Source organism: Carcharhinus amblyrhynchos, chromosome 3 (genome assembly GCF_965287045.1).
Source record: "Carcharhinus amblyrhynchos chromosome 3, sCarAmb.v2.hapA, whole genome shotgun sequence".
Taxonomy (NCBI): Eukaryota; Metazoa; Chordata; class Chondrichthyes; order Carcharhiniformes; family Carcharhinidae; genus Carcharhinus; species Carcharhinus amblyrhynchos.
Window position 1 is genome coordinate 14006686 of NC_137326.1, and position 21214 is coordinate 14027899.

Below are 21214 nucleotides of genomic sequence, written 5' to 3' on the forward strand. Positions count from 1 at the left end.
GAGCATAGTTAGATTCAGCACTAGTCAAAATATACAAAGCAAACGCTATTTTGGTTGTTCGTCTCCCAAAGGCCTAGTATGTGAACCTGTTGCCCGTACTCTATAAGGGGAAGCGTCGCATGCAAACAGTAATGGCATTTTCGGATTATAATGAGCCAAAACATCAGAGCTTTGCTCACATTCTGTTGTCCAGTCCCAAGACTGTTTCACACACTGTAAATTATACAATGGCCTCGATAACGCAGCTAGGTTAGGAATAAATTTGCCATAATAATTTACTAATCCTAGAAAGGACATTTCCAGTGTGTCACACTGTCTTCTTCGCAGTTGTAATTCTTTTCTTCCATGTTGTAAAATTATTTTTGTACAATTCAACTTGTTCTTCTTCTTGAAGGCACCCAGATTCTTCTTCTGAATATTCTCCTCAGGGAAAGCTCAACAAGCTTTTGCAACATAACCCATTTTGCCACACGCCTTGCATGACTATCCTTGCTCCAGTAGTCACTCATGTCTTTTAAAGGCTGCCACAAACTGAACAATGCTTTTCACTTGATTCCTTTGGTGGAACCAGAACCATTCTGCAATGATCATTGGTGTAATGCTCTTTGTTGTTAAGTCATCATAAGGTTTGGCTCCTAGTTTTGCTGGATTAATCAAGTTCTGGAGCAAATTAAAGGTTTGACATCCTACTGCACTGCGAAATACTGGTGCAAGCGCCTTGTTTGCAATTTTATTTGCTTGCACAAAGTACTGAGAACTATCTCCATAGGAACTCCATGCTTCATTTTCTTCATTCAAAGTCCCCATGGATCCTAATTGATTCGCCATTTCTCTTGCAGGCACAAGCGACTTAAGGCTGCTCAGCAATAATTTTTTGTCTTCCCAGTACTCTCTGGAGACCAATGACCTGATATATTTTGTTTCTCAAATGACCTCAGCTGTACAGCAAAGCATTCATTCTTTTCAAATATGCCTGATACAAAGAGCTTTTTTCTTATTTGGCCTTGTTGCACTGACACTCCAAACTTTTCCCTAGCTTTCTAATATTCAAAGTGTGAGAACCCACAACGATTTTGTGTTCTACTTTAGGATCTTTTTTCAATGTGCTCGATGAAACAAGATCCCATCCTCGCCTCCAATTTTGTCTTTGTAATGTCCTATATTAGGGGTTGTGAGTTTTAACGGAAAGAAACGATTGTGATTTGCACGTGTGAATTCAAAGTAACAAGGTTTATTGAAAAAGATATTCTCTACACCTCACAGAATACAAACTGAAAGCAAAACAGCAACCTGTGGCAATACCCTAATGACATCACTGTCATGTCATGTGATCAGCTCTTAACGTAACCTGCAACACTTAAATATATGACACATGTCACCTGCCACAAGACTCATCATCATAACTGACAAGTGGCTGGCATCTTTCTCTCCAGTCTAGGCTAAATGGTTAGCATTTTTTCCTCTCAGCGCCAGGGATCCAGGTTTGATTCCTGGTTTGGGTCACTGTCTGGTGGAGTCTGCACGTTCTCCCCATGTCATAGAGTTAGAGGTTTACAGCGTGGAAACAGGCCCTTGCCCACTTGTCCACGCCACCATTTTTATAAACCCCTAAGCTAATCCAAACGCCCGCATTTGGCCCATATCCCTCTAAACCTCTTACCCACGTAACTGTCTAAATGCTTTTTAAAAGACAAAATTGTATCCACCTCTACTACGCACCTCTGGCAACTTGTTCCAGGCATTCATCACTCTCTGTGTGAAAAAATTGCACCTCTGGACACTCTCATATCTCTCCCCTCTCACCTTAAACCTATGCCCTCTAGTTTTAGACTCCCCGACCTTTGGGGAAAAATATTGACCATCGAGCTGATCTATGCCCCTCATTATTTTATAGATATCTATAAAATTACCCCTCAGCTTTCTATGGTCAAGAGAAAAAAGTCCCAATCTATCCAGCCCCTCCTTATAACTCAAACCATCAAGTCCTGTAGCATCCTAATAAATCTTTTCTACACTCTTTCTATAATATGTCTGCCCACGTTTCTTCCGGGTGCTCCGATTTCCTCCTAGTCTGAAAGGTGTGCTGGTTAGGTGCATTAGCCATGCTAAATTCTCCCGCAGTGCACCCGAACAAGCGGCAGAGTTCGTATCTAGGGAATTTTCACAGTAACTTCAATGCAGTGATAAATGCAGGGAATTGGGATGAGCCCAGGGGTTCAAAAGAAAAAGGGCAGCATAGACAAGTTGGGCTGAAGGGTTTCCATGCTGTAAAACCTCTAACATAAGCCTACTTGTGACACTAATAAAACTTTAAAACTTTAAGGTGGTATATAGGACACACTATAGAATGACCACCCAATTGTTTCTTTCCCTCTTTGTGAAGGAAGTGCTTCATCTCCATTTACTCAATACAAATCCATCAAAACCAATTTCCATACCTATCTTGAAAAACTAAATTAATACTTTCATGCAGTATCCATTGAGCCGAAAATGCTCTGCTGTAAAGCATCAAATTTATTTCAAGTATTTGATTGCACTCTGCTGCACTCTGTCTACTAGATAAGATAACCACTGTCCCAGATGACCATAGGCCGTTTTCTCCTTTGAAGGGAGAGCCATCTGGTGGTGGTTTAACCTGCGGTCACTCCACCTCAGGTGAGGGGCAAGATTGAGAAGGCAGTGCCTTCATGAATAACCTCAGCCGGTATGGGAATTGAACCCGTGCTGTTGGCATTGCTCTGCATCACTAACCAGCTGTCCAACCAACTGCACTAAACTGACTAAAATTGCAGAAGATTAAATGTCAAATACCATTCCCTGCACTTTATTAATACACTTATGAATAATTTCTTAAGATTTTAACCAACACAAAACTCAATTCCCACAAGTATGTCACTAGTGATTAACATAAAACACCAATCCGGTTAGCACATTCAAAGCAAAATCAAAGGTGTTAATTGGGAGAAATCACTGCCTTTTGATGGTTGCTGCAAAAATTCTAGCACAATAAACTAATAATCAAATCAAATTATAAGATTTCCAAAAACTAAGCATTTACAATAATAAAACGAAAGCACAATGACTTGAGAAACTATAGCAAATTTATCGTGTTCCTCACTGTTCGAAGAGCTACTTCCAAAAAAAGGGAAGTGGTTCTGACAACGTTAGGGCAGGATCTGATCAGAACAACAATTTCCTTCAAAAAGAACTGTTAAATATATTTTGACACAGATTGTTCAACCAGACCCTGAATGTCAAATGACTTAAGGCTGAGTGAATTTAATTAGAGGGTGCAGTCCCTCTCACTGACACAAACCTATATTTATGTTTGAAGAAACTACACTAAAGATGCTATTAAGCTAGATTTCATGTTTGCACTACTACTTTTCTGGTTTAAACATTTCAGTCAGATGAAATTCAATGGTTATAGGGGTGAAATACAACTAAAGCCTGAGCAAAATGTACTACAATATCATTAGTGATTAACAGGAAGAAAAACTTTGAACAAGATCGCTTCATAGCAGCCACAAGTTATACACCATTGTCATTATTACAATATTGCCATCTAAATGGCATACTGTACATGCCTCAGAGGGTGAAGTACTAGCTTTGCAAAGGTTAATAGCTGCTGTGAGGGTCATTTGATTTTTTAAATTGTGCAGCTGGGATTAGGATAAGCTCATGAAAACACACTGCAAGCCTAGGTCTTGCTGGGGCACTGGAGAAGGCACACTGCCAGAATAATGAACTTAAAGATGCAAATTTAGCCTTTGCAAAACGCTACCAGTGCAAAAGATACATTCTTATCTTCTCAGCAAATCATGGGCACACATAGTCATTCCACTTCTACTTCCTCTCTCTGAATCTGTCTCACCCTCAAAGCAAATTTATCACATAATGAATCAATTCATAAAACCATCAAAGCTACTATTTAAAATATGTTTTAGTCCTTCACACTGCCAATATTGACTTTTCTTCTGAAAAATGTCCACTCTGATCAAATTTCCCTGCCTTAATGTTACTCCTTTTCACATATACCTAACTTCCCTCCTAGTTCTCCTAGCAGTAATAATAAGCGCTAAGAGTCTACATGAAGCGTCTCTGTAATATAAATTAGATAATTGGCCAAAGTGAAAGATTTTACATCACAGCCAACCAGTTAAAGGGTAATGCAAGAAACTTTATGGGATGCGAAAAGAAAGAGATTGGAACAGATACTGATCAGATCTTGAATAGTGCTGACATTAACACAGCAATACCAGCCAACTCTTGTAAGAAATATGGAGATGAGGTGGAGTCAAATAATCCATTCCATATACACAACTGTGACTGCATTTTCCTTCTACTTTCAGATTATCCATTATGAGGGAGCTGATTTACATTCTAAAATCCCAACTGACTGTAGGCACAGCCATTAACTAGAAGATAATTTTGGAGGATTGCGGATGTGGTTCCTATTTTCAAGAAAGGGAACAGGGATAGCCTGGGAAATTACCGACCGGTGAGTCTGACCTCAGTGGTTGGTAAGTTGATGGAGAGGATTCTGAGGGACAAGATTTATGAGCATTTAGAAGTTTAGAATGATCAGGAATAGTCAACATGGTTTTGTCAAGGGCAGGTCGTGCATTACGAGCCTAGTTGAGTTCTTTGAAAATGTGACTGAACACATTGATGAAGGAAGAGTGGTGGACGTGGTTTACATGGGCATCAGCAAGGCGTTTGATAAGGTCCCCCATGCAAGACTTCTTGAGAAGGTGAGAGGGCATGGGATCCAAGGGGCTTTGGCCTTGTGGATCCAGAACTGGCTTGTCTGCAGAAGGCAGAGAGTGGTTGTGGATGGGTCTTTTTCTGTATGGAGGTCGGTAACCAGTGGAGTGCCCCAGGGATCTGTTCTAGGACCCTTGCTGTTTGTCATTTTCATAAATGACCTAGATGAGGAAGTGGAGGGATGGGTTAGTAAGTTCACCGATGATACGAAGGTTGGTGGTGTTGTGGATAGTCTGGAGGGATGTCAGGAGTTGCAGCATGACATAGATAGGATGCAAGACTGGGCGGAGAAGTAGCAGATGGACTTCAATGCGGATAAATGTGGAGTGGTCCATTTGACCAACGGGATGCAGGAGTACAATATCAAGGGTAGGAGTCTTAGCTGGGTTGAAGAGCAGAAGGATCTTGGGGTCCGGGTCCATAGGACTCTTAAATCGGCCTCGCAGGTGGAGGATGTGGTCAAGAAGGCATATGGTGTACTGGCCTTCATTAATCGAGGGATTGAGTTTAGGAGTCGGGAGATAATGCTGCAACTTTATAGGACCCTTGTCAGGCCCCACTTGGAGTACTGTGTGCAATTCTGGTCGCCTCACTACAGGAAGGATGTGGGAGGCATGCTTTATGAAGATAGGCTGAAGGAGCTAGGTCTCTTCTCCCTGCAGAGACGAAGGTTGAGAGGCGACCTGATAGAGGTTTATAAAATGTTGAGAGGAATAGATAGGGTGGATTCTTGGAGGCTATTTCCCAGGGCTGAAATGGTCACTACGAGAGGACACAGGTTTGTGCTGGGAAGCAAGTACAGAGGAGATGTCAGGGGAAAGTTTTTCACTCAGGGGGTGGTGAGTGAGTGGAATCGGCTGCCGTCGGTGGTGGTAGAGGCGACCTCGCTGGGGTCTTTTAAAAGACTTCTGGATGAGTATATGGGATCTAATGGCATTGGAAGTTAGATAGTTCTATGGCTTGGTAGGTATAGATGTGATCAGCGCAACGTTTGGGCCAAAGGGCCTGTTTGTGCTGTAGTGTTCTATGTTCTATAAGGAAATGCACCCCACTACTTTCACTGCTTTGGAAGAGACATGTCGTAGAGTTTTTAAATACTGCTGCTTTGAAGAGTTGAGGTTAACAAGCTGCCAAGCACCAAAGTGCATGCAGCTGAATTAAAGGATAGCTCATTAATGTCTCACACAATGTTCCAATGAGTGAGGAATTACTTTGGCAATAATCTTCTGCACTGAGTCTGGCATCACTCTCCACAGCGAAGTGATGTGGAAAAACTGGAAGGGAATGCGGACCTAGCTTAGTTACCCTCCTGGATAACATTGGTAAGTGCAAGATGGGTTTCTCAGCTTTTTGGGCAAGATCAAGCAAAGAACAAAGAAAATTACAGCACAGGAACAGGCCCTCCGGTCCTCCAAGCCTGCACTGACCACGCTGCCCATCTGAACTCAAACCTCCTACCCTCCCGAGGACCATATCCCTCTATTGTCATCCTATTCATGGCTAGATGGAGGGAGAATACTCCCAATGATGGAGAGTCCAGAACCAGGGGTCACAGTCTGAGGATTCAGGGTAGACCATTTAGGAGGAGATGAGGAGACATTTCTTCATCCAAAGAATGGTGAGCCTGTTGATGTCATTACCACAGGAAGCAGTTGATGCCAAAACATTGAATGTATTCAGGAGGCAGCTGGATACAGCACTTGGGACAAACGGGATCAAAGGTTATGGGAAGCATGCAGGATTAGGCTATTGTGTTGGATGATCAGCCATGACCATAATAAATGGCAGAGCATTCTTGAAGACCAAATAGTCTTCTCCTGCTCCTATCTTCTATGTCTATGTCTATTGCCAAGAGGCCCCTTAAAAGTCACTATTGTTTTTGCTTCCACTATCAGCCCCGCAGAGAATTCCAGGCACCCAGCATCCTCTGTGTAAACAACTTACCTTGTACATCTTCCTTAAACCTTGCCCCTTGCACCTTAAATCTATGCCCCTGAGTAATTGATTCTTCCATCCTGGGAAAAAGCTTCTGACTATCCATTCTGTCCATGCCCCTCATAGTCTTCAGATCAAGCCCAAGATGGGATACAATGCCTCATTTTGTCAGCTCAGATCTTGTTTGTCTCTCTCTCTCTCACACAAGGACCATGAATTGGATTCAATTGCATTTGGAACTTGGTTTTGGAACAAGGAATGGATTTTGGATTTGCCTAGTCCACTCTGAGCATTGGCTTTATAACTTTAAGAATAGAGAAAAAAATTTTTTAAAAAAATCCGAAGTGAGGGAAACACAAAGAATTTGGTAGAACACTGAGCACATTGGGCTCTGGGACCACAGTATTGTAGAGGCAATCAGTAAACGTGAAAACAAAACTGAAGAGCTAATTAGTTGGTTCAATGCCAATTTCAAAAGAGCCAACAAGCAGGTTCTGAACATCTCAAAGGTATTTTTAGTTGTTTGAGAAAATATAAAAGACACAAGCTGCTTCTGAAAACGTAAACTGAAATCTGTATTTTCTTTAGATTTGCTGTTGATAAGTGTATCCTTAATCTCGTCAGTCATAGTGCTGTTAAAAATACTGTTATGACACATAACAACTCTTCAATGTCAGGAATTCACCGCCTTTCCATTTTCCATTATTTCTTTGAATTGATGTATTAGAAAGCTTTTCTTTTGTTTTACTAAGCTACTCCTGGGGGCTTAGTGGAGCAACGTGAATGCATAGTGGGTCTTGAAAGGAGTGTTGCCAATAACGCAAAGGACACAAAGGACAGTGTAAACATACAGGATCCGTATCAATCACATTATGATTTCCAGGAGGGATTCTGCTCTTACAAATTATCTGACCTAACCAAAGCTGACAGAACAACCTACCTATTTTATGCATTACCAACTAGAATCCAAGGTTCAGATCTTGCTACGATTGTGATTTCTGTGCAGAGGATAATGGCTGCTGTTTTGAGACAAGGAAACCAGGAAAACAGGTTTCTGAAAAGTTTTGCAATTTTTAACTACAGGCTTCTTATAATAATTTCCACCTACAGATAAGGAGGAGCCCGCAGAACAAAACTGTAGCTCGGAAGATCAAATAGTTCTAGTGGAGATGGTTATTGCAATCTCAACAAAAAAAAGTTCAAAAATGCTTGCCAGCCAATTCCATAAGAAAGATATATTTTAATTATTTGTGAACGTGTGTATTTGTAAAGAATTGCATTAGTTTCTTGGATTTTGTATCATAGAAATTGTTTTTTTTAAAGAAGTCCAAACAAACAGAAGATGTAAAAGACTTCAAGGGACACTCGGAGATTAAGCTGGAGATTGAAGACAGGAATAGCTGCCAAGATGCTTGGGAGGATGAGCCAGGCTTTCAGGCATGGGATGTACTTGTTAGTCAGACGCTTACCAAGGCATAAATAGGATTATATAACGCTTGATTATACATTGTAAACTACTGCTTAGATATTGTAATATATCCAGCCTCACCTGTGCTGAAAAAAGTTTGATCACTGTCATCAATGTAGGTCAACATCAAGTGATAGGCTGTTATGGTTTACCGAAAAGAAAACCTAATACATTCTCTTTACTCTTTCACACAAGAAGACTGCAGCTGGAATTCATACAGTTTTAATGATAAACATCAACGAGGAATCATTAAGCATCTGGAAACTCGAGCTCAACCATTAAGTGACAAGATCCCCTTTCTAGCAACAGCTAATTCGGAATGAGCATAAATAAATCCCTTGATTCAGATGATTGTGTTTCTACCTGCAAGCCAAGAAGTTCTCGCAGCACAGCAGGCAATCATGAACTAGGTGGCCAAGATCTCAAAACCATGCATTTACCTTACAAGGGTATATGTCACTGACCATCAGTTCCTCTTAGAAGGGCTTTTAGAAGTTAGCACAAAGCACTAGAACAAAAAGGAAAGAATCTTAGGTGGCAGAAAAAACAATTCCAATTGATCGACCACACACTAGTAATGATGCAAGTCATGTAAGCATATGTCTCAGCCTCTCCCACCTGTCTATAAGTAAATGGGGCTAAAAGGTACTATGTCATGGATCAGTATAATATTAATTTGCCCCACTATTCTTGCCCATACTAAGCTTATTTGGGAAAGTTGTCTAGTAAAATCTGTACACTTTACACAAACAAAATGACAAAAACAATGACTGAGATGTTGAGTCACACCAAACATCTTCTCACAATTTTCCTGTCCGTTTTAAAATATCAGATACAAGCAAAGGCCTTGCTGAAGTTTACCCGTCTGTCCTTTGGCATGCAAGTCTGACTGAAGAAATCCTAAAATGAGGCAAATATCATAAGAGGGAACTAACTTCCTCTATAACTGCACTTGTATGAGTATGCAACATTGTGAAAGCACAGCCTTATCGTGAACCTGTAATTATAGAGCACATCACAACAGAATGGTCATCATGAGAACCTGATAAAAATTTGGAAAACAGTTCAAAGCAAATTGTAACTTAAAAAGTTTTGATAAATTCTGACCTTTGAATTATAATGCTGTCAATTTACATTAAGATTGTATATATTCTTTGTTGCTGGCAAAACAGGGGCATGGATCCATAGCCATCAGGCAGAGCTCAGAAGTGTAATAAATGCAGGCCAGTCCCTAAAGCGTAAGCAAGGTTTTAGGAACACTAAACATTCACAAGCCTGCAGCAGTCTATGGAACCAGTGTTAGTGCTCTGAGTTATCTTTTAGGAGCAGATCAGGTCAGCCAGCTAGCAGCTGGGCTCCAGGGTCTTTACGAATGTAAATAAATCCAACAGAAAATTCAAATGAGTTCAGTGATTCCAATTAAGCAGACACCAATTCAAAATCTGAAAATGTATTCTAATCGTATTAAGTTGACCAAACAGGAGCAAGGCTCCACAGCCAACAAGATGCTATCAATGCAGTGATGCATGTATAGAATCGACACTCTAATAACCTTCAAACTCAGCCCATTCACAAGTGAACTAAACAGTAATGAATCCTTGGAATGAATCTTCTCCCTTAACTAAATGGTAATAAATCCCTAGAATAAATAATCTCCCTCTCCAGGGATAAGAAATTGGACCTTTTAAGAGCTAATGTGAATTGTATTTATAATTTTAAACATTTTTTATAAAATATTCGCGGTAACTGAATTAAAATATTTATAGCAGTTCTTTAGGTCTCCAAATGCTGTTTTAATTCCAAGTGGAAATTTTTGAGGTTGTCATCTTGGTTGTCAAATACCTCAGTGTGATCACACGCAAGATGGCTGCCTAATCGTATTCTACTGACTGAAATGTTTTTGCACCCACTAAGTACAATACCTGGTCGCTCTTGAATATTTTTGTATAAAATATTTTCAACCGTTACAATACATGCAAGGATTCAGATTAGCATGTTACGTTATTTCACACGCTTTGAATCACGTATTCGCCTGACTCTCCCATTTTCAAAAGACTGCTTCATTTTTGTCTTCACAGAAGACAACTCACAAAAAGGGGACAGCTATGTCCTGTTGTAAGGAAATAACCATTTAAAATAAAAACACTTTTTAAATTTTTTTTAAAATAACATTAACCGTATTATTTGCAGATCAGTGGAAAATGTACCAAAGTAAACATTTGATCATTAAATCCTGATAGCGGATAGAAGTGGTTGAGTGCAATTATCTTCTATGTGTGTACTTCATTCTGCTTCTATGACTCTATGCAGTTTTACTGCATTGGCAGTTATTTACCAGCATTGCAAAGTGTTTATCTGCTCCACCTGCTTGGAATTGATATCAACCTTAGCAAGCTTACTGATTGAAAGACAGACTTGCTTGGCCACAATCCCAGCTCAATATTACGTACTTTAAAGCTCCAAGGATTTGGGGTCAGTAAGCCATTGCAGGATATGAGGCTTCAATGTGCACCTCAGAACTATAAACATATACCTCAAACTCACTTCAGACTACCCTAGTATAATTTACCAGAGGGGAATGTGGGGGTGGGGGTGGGGGGAGGGGGGACAGGGTTGATGAACTTAACACCAGCTTTCTTTTCTACTGGAGTTAGTACCCTAGTATGATTTACTGGGCACTAGCCTCTCACTTCTACAATGCAGTCCAGAATAGCAAATAACTGCCTCCCAATTCCTTTTGTTTGTGAAACGAGCTTTGATAATTTCAACCTAATTCTTAGCACTTGAGTCCCCAGCACAAAGCCAACTTATTACTGAGAATGGTTGGGGTGAAATGAAAAATGTTAAGCTTGCCCAGTCAACTCTTTTGATTTTATGATTAAGGCATATTGCCAACACAAGCAGGAAAACTGTTGCTTTGGATCTGACCACGCTGACCAAGTAGCCAACGAAATTGGCACTGGATTAAAAGAAAAATCAAAAAATGCCCCAGTCTACCATTAACCCCTTTCACTTCAATGACCTCAGCCCATAAGTAATATTCTCAATAGTTACAGCCATGTTTTGTCTGCAGCAAGGTCACCATTTCTCATGTGCACTGGCAGCTGTTTAAGAATGATCAATTTTTCTACAAAATATCAAAAGCTAGTGGAAAACCAGACAACTACATACCGCCTATTGGAAGAAGACAGAATAGCACAAGGTATTAAAAAACTATGGGATTTAGGATAGAAGTTTGGGATTTGGAGAACAAACAGGAGAAAAGGTTCCAATTGAGCTGTCACCTGTGATTCTGTATACACGCCACGAGTGTCAAATCGACAAAATTGAGTAAAAGGACCAGAAATGAACAAGGCAGTAAGTTAAGCTGTGCATTCTCTTGTACAGTATTGTTTAACAGGTGAAACAGATCACCTACTTGCATACACAGTTTTGGATGAGAGCTGACGCACAGGAAGGATTCAAATATTTAAAATATGCCTTTCCATAGAGCTAGAGGAAAGTTACAGTGCAGAAAGAATAAGTGCAGAGGGAGGCCAAGCAGCCCATCATGTCTGTGCCAGCCAAAGAAAGAAGAAACCGGCTGCTTATTTTAATTTCACTTTCAGCACGTGATCCATTAACTTGCAGGTTGCAGGGGATCAGAAGCAGATCCAGGTACCTTTTCAATGAGTTGAATGTTTCAGCCTCAACCACCAATTTATGCAGTAAATTGCAGATGCCCAACATCCACTGGGTGAAAATGACTTTCCTCATGTCCCCTCTAATCCTTCTACCAATCACCTTCTTATATCTATAACCCCTGGTAATTTAGCCCTCAGCTAATAGAATCTCTACAGTGCAGAAGGAGACAATTCAGCCCATCGAGTCTACACCGACCACAATCCCACCCAGACCCTATCTCCCTCACCTCATGTATCCATCCTGCTAATTTCCCTGACACTAAGGGCAATTTAGCATGGCCAATCAGGCTAACCTGCACATCTTTGGACTGGGGGAGGAAACCAGAGCACTTGGAGGAAACATGGGGAGAACGTGCAAACTCCACACACAGTGACCCAAGCTGGGAATCGAATCCTGGTCCCTGGTGTTGTGAAGCAGGAGTGCTAACAGTTCTAAGTGAAACAAGTCTTTTCTGTCTGCTCTACCTATGTTTTGTACACATATCACCCTCAGCCTCCTCTGTTCTAAGGAAACAACTGTGGCCTGTTCGATCTCTCCTCATAGCTGCAATTTTCAAGCCCTGGTGACATTCCTGTAAGTCTCCTCTGCATTCTCTCAGGAGCAATTATGTCCTTCCTATAATGTGGTGGGCAAAATCATACATAAAATTCCAGTGCTAGCCTAACCAGCATTTCATACAGTTCCATCATTACATATTCAACACCTCATCCAATAAAGGAAAGCATTCCATATGCTTTCTCGACCACCCTGTCCTTTAAGAGCCTTTGGATTTTCACTCTCACTTCCTTAATCGTTCTCAATATCCTCCCATCATTGAGTATCCCTTTGTTTTGCTTGTCCTGCCCAGTGCACTACCTCATATTTTCCAGACAGAATTCAATTTGTTTTTCCTTTTTTCAAGTTAGCATACCTAGCTATGGAATCATAGAATCCCTGCAGTGCAAAAATAGGCCATTTGGCCCATCAAGTCTGTGCCAACTCTCTGAAAGCATCTTATCCAGGCCCACCCCCGTAACTCTGCTCATTTACCATGACTAATCTACTGAATCTTCACATCTTTGGCAATTTAACATGGTCAATTCACCTAACCTGCACATTTTTGGACTATGGGAGGAAACTCACATGGACACTAGGAGAACACAAACAGGGATTCTAGATACAGGTTTAACATTTCATCTGTTTCAGAAGGTATTTCTGTCTGGGTTTTGTATTCATACATGACATTTTGTCAAATCATACAATGTTTATCGGGATACAGTTTCAGGTTCTAAAATTTCAAATACATTCCTGGACAGGATTCAAGAAAGAGCTTGTTTAATGGTCAATTTTTGAATCATTCTGGGCTCCACCTTCACTACTTCTACTGCAGCCATCTTTGGCTTTCACTATTTTACTGAGGTGACTGAATTTTCTTTTTACTTACATAAAAACACCAAATGTACCATCCAACTTCTTTTTTCTTACAGCTTCCCTACACTTAAAGATTTATCATCCAGTCACTTTCTTCCAACATTTTCCCAAGGATGTCAAATCAGAACATTTCCATCTGTTCCTTCAAGTCTTCATCCAACCCGTAATGCAGGCATTAAAAATCCAAGCTTGTTGTTATTTATCAATATGCCTTGATTTTCCTCATCTGGAAGGTGCAAGAGCAGCAGATACATGGGAAAACCACCATCTGGAAGTTTCCCTCCAATGCACTCACCCTCCTGACTTGGAAATATATCACTGTTCCTTCGTAGTCGCTGGGTCAAAATTCTGGAATTCCCTTCCTAGCTGCATCGTGGGTCAACTCACAGCATGTGGACTGCAATGTTTCAAGGAGACAGCTCACAACCACCTTCTCAAGGGCAATTACGTATAAGCAATAAGGCTAGCCAGCCAGTGATGCCCATGTATCACGAAAAAAAAATTTCATCCCTACTCTTAAACCTTTGTGGTGTTTGCAATTTGGCCCTTGGTGCTTGATCAATGTTTCTCAATAAAACTGACAACCAGTGTAGCCAAAACAAAGCACAAGCTACTCATGGAAGCAACTACATAAACCCTCTGTTTACTGTCAATAACAGTTTATGACATTAGCAGAAGGCCTGAGCTGTAAGTGAATATTGAATCTAGGTGGAACACAAAGATTAGAAACTCACATCACAAGTCAGATTTGACTTTTTTCAAACTGTCCGTAACTTCTCACTATAAATGCAAATCTCTATTTCAATGCAGACTACAAGAGACACTTGCTATGAATTAAATGCAAAGTCAATGTCTACATGCAAAATAAGCACTGCTGTAAAATTTCTCAATGTACTGTAGACTAAAAGTTCAGCAAATATACTTAAGTTGATCCGTGTGTATGGCAACCATTAGTCAAAAGAAGCAAATACATGCACACGAACACAGTTTATTAAATATATCTTTCATCATTTAAACACTTTTTACAAGGTGCTGCTTGTTACTAGCTTTGAATTGCACTTCCCTGAAACACTTGCATTAAGATTTAAAACACTGATAACTAATGATCTGCATTTTAGGAGTACATAAAGCCAGATCAGCCATGAGACAAAATAAATTTTCAATCACGACCAGCGCAGAACTTTTCAACTTTTATGACAATTATGACAAATGAAAGCAAAATGCCGTGGATGCTTCAAACCTGAAGTAAAAACAGAAAATGCTGTAAATACTCAGCAGGTGTGGCAGCATCTGCAGCAACAATGTTTATCGACTTGAATGGTTAACTCCGTTTTACGCTGTTACCAAACCTTGCTGAATATTTCCAGCACTTTCTGCTTTTATGTTTGATAATAACTAAGAAGAACTTTGTACATTTTTCCTAAACCTAAAATTGTCGTTACAACCTCGTTAGCAAACAATGTTACAAGTTCTAATGTGGCTCTCTTAAAAATCAGGAATATATTTTATTGCAAGAAAACAAATCAGCTGATTCAATGGTGATGATACTTTTTCATAACTTCCCAGAATTTGTACAACACTAGTTATCCTCAATAGATGGCGGGCTTTCTTGAGTCGTAGTGAGTGAACAACAGAGTGATTTGCCAGTTCACCTCAGAAAACAGAAATTAGTCCATGCAATGTGGATTAGATTTGCATCAGGCAAGACCAGGTAAGAGGTGGCAGATTACTTTCTCTGTTGCGTTTTTATGCTAATCCAGCATCTTTTATGACAATTTTGTTCTGAACTCTCTCACAGACTTATGCGCCATAATGGAATTTGAATATGACATTTTAGGCTTCTAATCCAATATTATAACCATTATACAACCAGACACAGTCATTGGTAACAAGACAAAGCAACCTGACAATCCTCCTACAGGTAAACATCACATTAAACACTTCACAAGCTTACCTGTGACTGTCACCAACATGGATGCTACTAAGGGACGATTATTGTCAAGCTTTCGACTCAGCCGCAGTTCACCACTTGTCTGGTTGAGGTTCATTAAACTCAGCTCATTCCCTCGCTCAAACGTGTAGAACAGTCGATCTGAAACATCAGGATCGTAGGCTGGGATCTTGCCAATGATTCCTGAAGGGAAGGTATTTGACTTGTTGGATATATAGTTGTTAAAGATTATTTGGAAATTCTTCAGGACAGGACTATTGTCGTTCTGATCAATCAGACGAATGCGCGCAGTAGCTCGGCTCACAAGAGGTGCAGAGGTAGCTTGCACTACAATTACATACTCGGATTTTACTTCATAGTCCAGATCAGTAAGGGCTGTGAGTTCTCCAGAAAAGATATCCATCTGGAAGATCTCAGGAATGTTGCCTTCCACAATTTGGTACATGATCTGAGCATTTGTCCCCTCATCTGGATCAGTTGCTGTGATCTGCCCTACCACCGAACCAACAATGCTGTTTTCCTTCACAAATACCTCAAATTCATCAGCAGGAAACACGGGCGCATTATCATTAACATCCAAAATATTGACGTGAATGTGAACTGGAGTCCTACGCACAGGGATCCCCCTATCCACTGCATAGGCAGTGAGGTCATATATGGGAACACTCTCACGATCAAGCCTTCGGACAGTTCGGACAATCCCGGATGTTGGTTCAATAGTGAAATCCCCATCCCCATCCTCTCCATTCTGGAAGGTGTACTGAACCCTTCCATTAGCATGAGCATCGCGATCGGTGGCTGATATCTGCAAGACACTGGTAAAGGGCGGTGCATCTTCAGAGACTGACCCCTGGTATTGAACATTTACAAACACTGGTGAATTGTCATTGACATCCTTAACCATGATTTCAACATAGGTAGTGTCAGATTTCTGTGGAATCCCATTGTCTTTGGCAGTGATAGCTAGGGTGTATGTCATCTGATCTTCATAGTCAAGCTCTGTCTGTAGGGTGATAGCACCTGAATCAGGATCAATTCGAAACTGAGGAATGTTATCCTCCAAGTAGTACGTAATCCTAGCATTCTCCCCAACATCATCATCTGTAGCACTAATTACCACTACAGTGCTCCCCACTGGACGATCTTCATTGACATTTACTGAATAATGTGCACTTTGAAACACTGGCCGGTGTGTGTTTGCATCTGTGATATTGACATGTACATGGCATGTATCATGAAGTGTGCGATCAGAAGCTGTGATTGTTAGGACGTAACGTCGCTCTTGCTTATAATCCAAGGGCAATGCCAGTGTAATGAGGCCCATGCCACCCTGGGTGCTAATACTGAAACGATTCCTTGTATTCCCACCTGTAATCTGATATGTAACCACTCCATTCACATCTCGATCCACTGCAGTTACTGTCAGTACACTAGTACCCACTGCAGCATCTTCATTTAAGCGAATAAAGTACTCTTCCTGAGTAAATTCTGGTCGATTATCGTTAACATCCAACACTGTAATACTGACACTTGCTGAAGCAGACAGAGATGGAGAACCGTGATCCCTAGCTTCTACTCCAAAGGAATAATATTCAACAGATTCACGGTCCAATTGTGCACTCACAGTGATCCAGCCAGTTCCACTGTTGATCACAAAAGGCGTGTCTTGGGCTGTGTCTGTCAGCCTGTACTCCAGCCGGGCATTTTCACCATAATCAGCATCCACAGCTTGGATATGGATCACAGAGTGCCCAAGAGGGGCATTTTCAAGAACCGATACCTGAAATGGGGTACTCACAAAAATAGGGACATGGTCATTGACATCCACCAACTGAATACTGACCATTCCTGTATTGTTGGACAGGGGCGGACGCCCTGCGTCTTGAGCACGAACACGCAAGGCATATTCACGCTCCACCTCATAATCTAAAGGTGTCACCACCTCAATGGCACCAGTAATGCTATCAATGGAGAACTGCCCCCTACTGTTCCCACTAATTATATTATAATGGACCAAAGCATTATTGTCTTTGTCCAGGTCTGTGGCAGTAACTCGCAGGATCTGTGTGTGCGGCCTAATATCTTCCCTCACCTGAACAATGTAGCGTTTCTCACTAAACTGTGGCACATTGTCATTTTCATCCAGGACGGTTATGTAAACTTTTACTGTGGCACTTTTGGGACCAGGGTCTTTACCTTGGTCATTAGCTTCAACAATTAGGGAATATTTCTCCATGGTCTCTCGATCTACTGATCCACGGGTGGTAATTAACCCCGATCTGGGGTCGATATCGAAAACAGCACGTGCAGCCTGCTGATTCATGAATCGATACCTGATATTGGCATTGGAAGGAGAGTCAATATCTGTGGCTCGGAGCTGCAAAATGGGGTAACCCTCCTCGACGTTCTCCCGGATGGTTTCCCGGTATTCGGTTTGTTCAAACACTGGGTCATGGTCATTGGTGTCGCTCACTGTAATCGAAATCATGGTGGTAGCAGAGAGGCGGGGGATGCCATGGTCGACAGCAGTGACTCGGAAATAGTGCAGGTCCATGCTTTCCCTGTCCAGGACTTTACTGGTTGAAAGCACTCCTCTTTCCATGTCGATTGTGAAATAATCCATGGACCTGCTGTCCATTAATGAAGCCATAGAGTAAAACAGCCTCCCAGCCTCTCCAGAGTCAGGGTCCACTGCGGTAATGGAGATTACAGGGGTCCCTGGAGGCTGGTTCTCCGCCACCTGAACCTGGTAATTATACTGCGGGAAATGAGGACGACGATTGACCGATCTACCAGCCCTGGTTAACGCCAGAGGAAAGAGGGCTCTCTTCCCCCGTCTGCCAAATCGGGGGTTGAAGGTATCAAATTGCATAGCTTTGCTGGAGTTTAATTGGAAGAGGATACGCAGGTCGCTTTTTGAATGGCTGCTTGGCCGGGGTCCAGAGAGCAGAGTTTTCAAACAACCTTTGGTGGTTGTTAAAAATCGCAGCCTGAGACAGACTTGGCAGCTGGGAGGGGGGCAGAGGGTTGGTGCGGGTGGCCCGGAGCTCTTTGTTCTGTTGTCCGGATTGCAGAGCCTGTGGACAGAAGCTGCTTGCCTGGGAGTAGCGGGAGCTGTCCACACCGCGGGTGGTGCTGAAAGCTCCTCCTGCAAACAATGCGGTCCCGGCTTCCCACATACAAGGAGCAGGCAGGCTTTTAGACACAGATTGCAGACCGGTGGATTTAGCAAACGATAACTGAATCTACTTTCACTGAGACGCGCTTCAGAGCAGCCTGTCCTGTTTCTAAACGAAGCACAGATCGTGCATCGACTCAAACATGGGTTAGCACATTGATTCGTGTGTCGGCGTAGCGAAGTGTGGTTCAGGTTCTTCCCCTGCTTTGTGCAACATTCAGACCATGTTTTATTGGTGCTTAAAGCGTGGCACTCACAGAGATGAGACACAAGGCTGTTCACACGCAGCTCTGGACGGTGTTTCAGACAGACTTCCAATTCCACTTCTCCATCTCTCAGCAGGTGCTGGCAGCCTCCCCGAACATCCCGGCTCTTTAAGGCAAGCTGAGCCGGGGCACAGTCCCACCACAATCTCCCGTGGCCCGCCGGCCGGCTCTGATGGCTTGGACGCTGGCCCCCGCACCGTTTCCTATTGTCCGGCCCCGGGCACAGCAGCGAGGGGATGAGGAGAGGCTGGTGGACGGGGAGGCGAGCTTGGCAGCCCCCGGGGGTGGGAGCCGCAGCTTCCCCTCGCCTCTCGAAGGGGCTGGCACAGGACAACGCAATGTGCTGACCCCGGCTCCGGGAGCAGGCACAGCTCCAACCCCACCGGCGCAGGCTGTGCAGGAGTTTCCTGGCTGGGGGGCTGCTGAAGACCCCGGCTCCCCAGTTCCGAGGGGCTTCGCTGTCCGAATCCTCTCCGGCGTCCCATTGTGCGCCGCCCGGCGCTGCTGTCTTTCTTTCAGTTGTCTTGTGGCCGCCGTCCCTCTCGGTCTGCCCGCCGCTGCAGCCTCGCTGGCCGGGCGCCGCTGCCCAGCCGCCGTGACCCCGTCCCCTGCCGCCCGGCGGCCGGTCGTCCCCGGGGCAAGGTGCCCGGCCGCTGGCCCGGGGGGTCAGCAGGAGGAGGAGGAGAGGCGGCCGGGGCCCCAGCAGCTCCGGGCCGGCCTCTGGCACCGGCCTCCCCGCCCCGAACGCGAACAAAGGGCCGGGGAGGGGGAGCAGGAGGACGGGCAGCAGTAGCAGCAGCAGCAGGAGGTGGTGGTGGTAGTGGTGGTGATGGTGGAAGCGGCCCATCAGCAGCAGCGCCGCCATCAGTCAGCCCCCGTCTTCCCCGCCGCCGCTCTCGGCTGCTCGGCGGCCCTCGCACCCTCAGCCGCCCCGGGGCCCGACACCGCCCTCCCGCAGAGTCCCGCTCAACATCCACCCCGGCGCTCCCCTTCCTCCCTCCCCGCAGCTCCGGCTCCCTCCCTGCCCACCTCGCCCTCAGCGCCGTCCCCCTTCCTCTCCCTCTCTCTCAGGCTTCCCTCCCCGCTCCGGGACACATCTCCTCATCCCCACTCCGCTCGCTCCCAACATGGCAGCCGGCGCCCGCCAGTGGTCTACTCCACCTCCTCCCGCAGCCGCCCACCCCCATCCTCAATCGTACATCCCAGCCGGGCCGCTGTGACTATTAGAGACGCCTCCATCATTGATGCTGGCAAGATGCGCTGGCTGCTTCGGAGTTGGAGTCGGAGTCGGAGTCAGGATTCAGAGTCTCCTGGCTGGAGACAATATGTGATGTGGAGATGCCAGCATTGTGGGCACAGTAAGAAGTCTCATTAAAGTCCAATAGGTTTATTTAGTAGCACAAGCCGCAAGACTTCAGAACACTGCCCGTTCATCAGATGAGTGGGAGTTGTATTCACAAACAGGGCATATATAGACACAAACTCAATTTACAAAGTAATGGTTGAAATGCAAGTCTTTACAGATAATCATTTCTTAAAGGTACAGACAATGTGAGTGGAAAGAGGGTTAAGCACAAGTTAGAGCTGTGTATTGTCTTCAGCCAGGACAGTTAGTGAGATTTTGCAAACCCAGGCAAGTTGTGGGGGTTACAGATAGTATGACATGAACCCAAGATCTGGGTTGAGGCCAGGAACTGGAGACAATACACACCTCTTTCACCTGTGCTTAACCCTCTCGCCACTCACATTGTCTGTACCTTTAAGACTTGATTACCTGTAAAGACTCGCATTCCAACCATTATCTTGTGAATTGAGTTTGTGTCTATATGTACCCCGTTTGTGAACACAACTCCTCACTCATCTGGAGGAGGAGCGATTCTCTGAAGACTTGTGTTACCAAATAAACCTGTTGGACTTTAACCTGGTGTTGTGCACTTCAGATAGAGCAGCAGGCATCATTGCTACCACTCTTCACCCAAAGAGTGGTGAGCCTGTAGAATTCATTACCACAGGAAGTAGTTGATGCCAAAACATTGAATGTATTCAAGAGGCAGCTAGATATAGCACTTGGTGCGAATGGGATCAAAGGTTAGAGGGAGAAAGCAGGCTTAGGCTACTGAGTTGGATGATCAACCATGATTGTAATGAATGGTGGAGCAGGCTCAAAGGGCTAAATGGCTTCCTTCTGCTTCTATCTTTTATGTTTCATATTTCTATGATACTGGCAAGACGTGCTGGCAGCTTCAGAATTGTCACAGCGCAGCAGGCATCATTGATACTGGCAAATGTGCTGGCAACTTTAGAATTGAGTTTCAAGCTAATTTTACTAGTGTCATGCGGAGGCTTATATTAAGACTGCAATGAAGTTACTGTGAAAATCCCCTGGTCGCCACATTCTGCCATGTGTCTGTTTGGATACATTGAGGGAGAATTTATCATGGCCACTGCACCTAACCAAGATGTTTTTCAGACTTGTGGGAGAAAACCCACACAGACATGGGGAGAACATGCAGACTCCATACAGGCAGCGACGCAAACCAGGAATCGAACCCAGA

General features: G+C 43.4%; 1 protein-coding gene across 1 annotated transcript in view; it reads right to left on the reverse strand.

The window, feature by feature from the left end:
• celsr3 (cadherin, EGF LAG seven-pass G-type receptor 3) overlaps positions 1-19898 on the reverse strand; it is a 241665-nt gene extending 221767 nt beyond the window's left edge. Inside the window, exons 1-2 of the mRNA XM_080186571.1 lie at positions 19816-19898; positions 15219-19312 (exon numbers count right to left, since the gene is read on the reverse strand). Coding sequence (XP_080042697.1) covers positions 15219-19312; positions 19816-19898 — 4177 coding nt within the window. The remainder of the gene's footprint in view (positions 1-15218; positions 19313-19815) is intronic.
• Positions 19899-21214: the final 1316 nt, after the last annotated feature.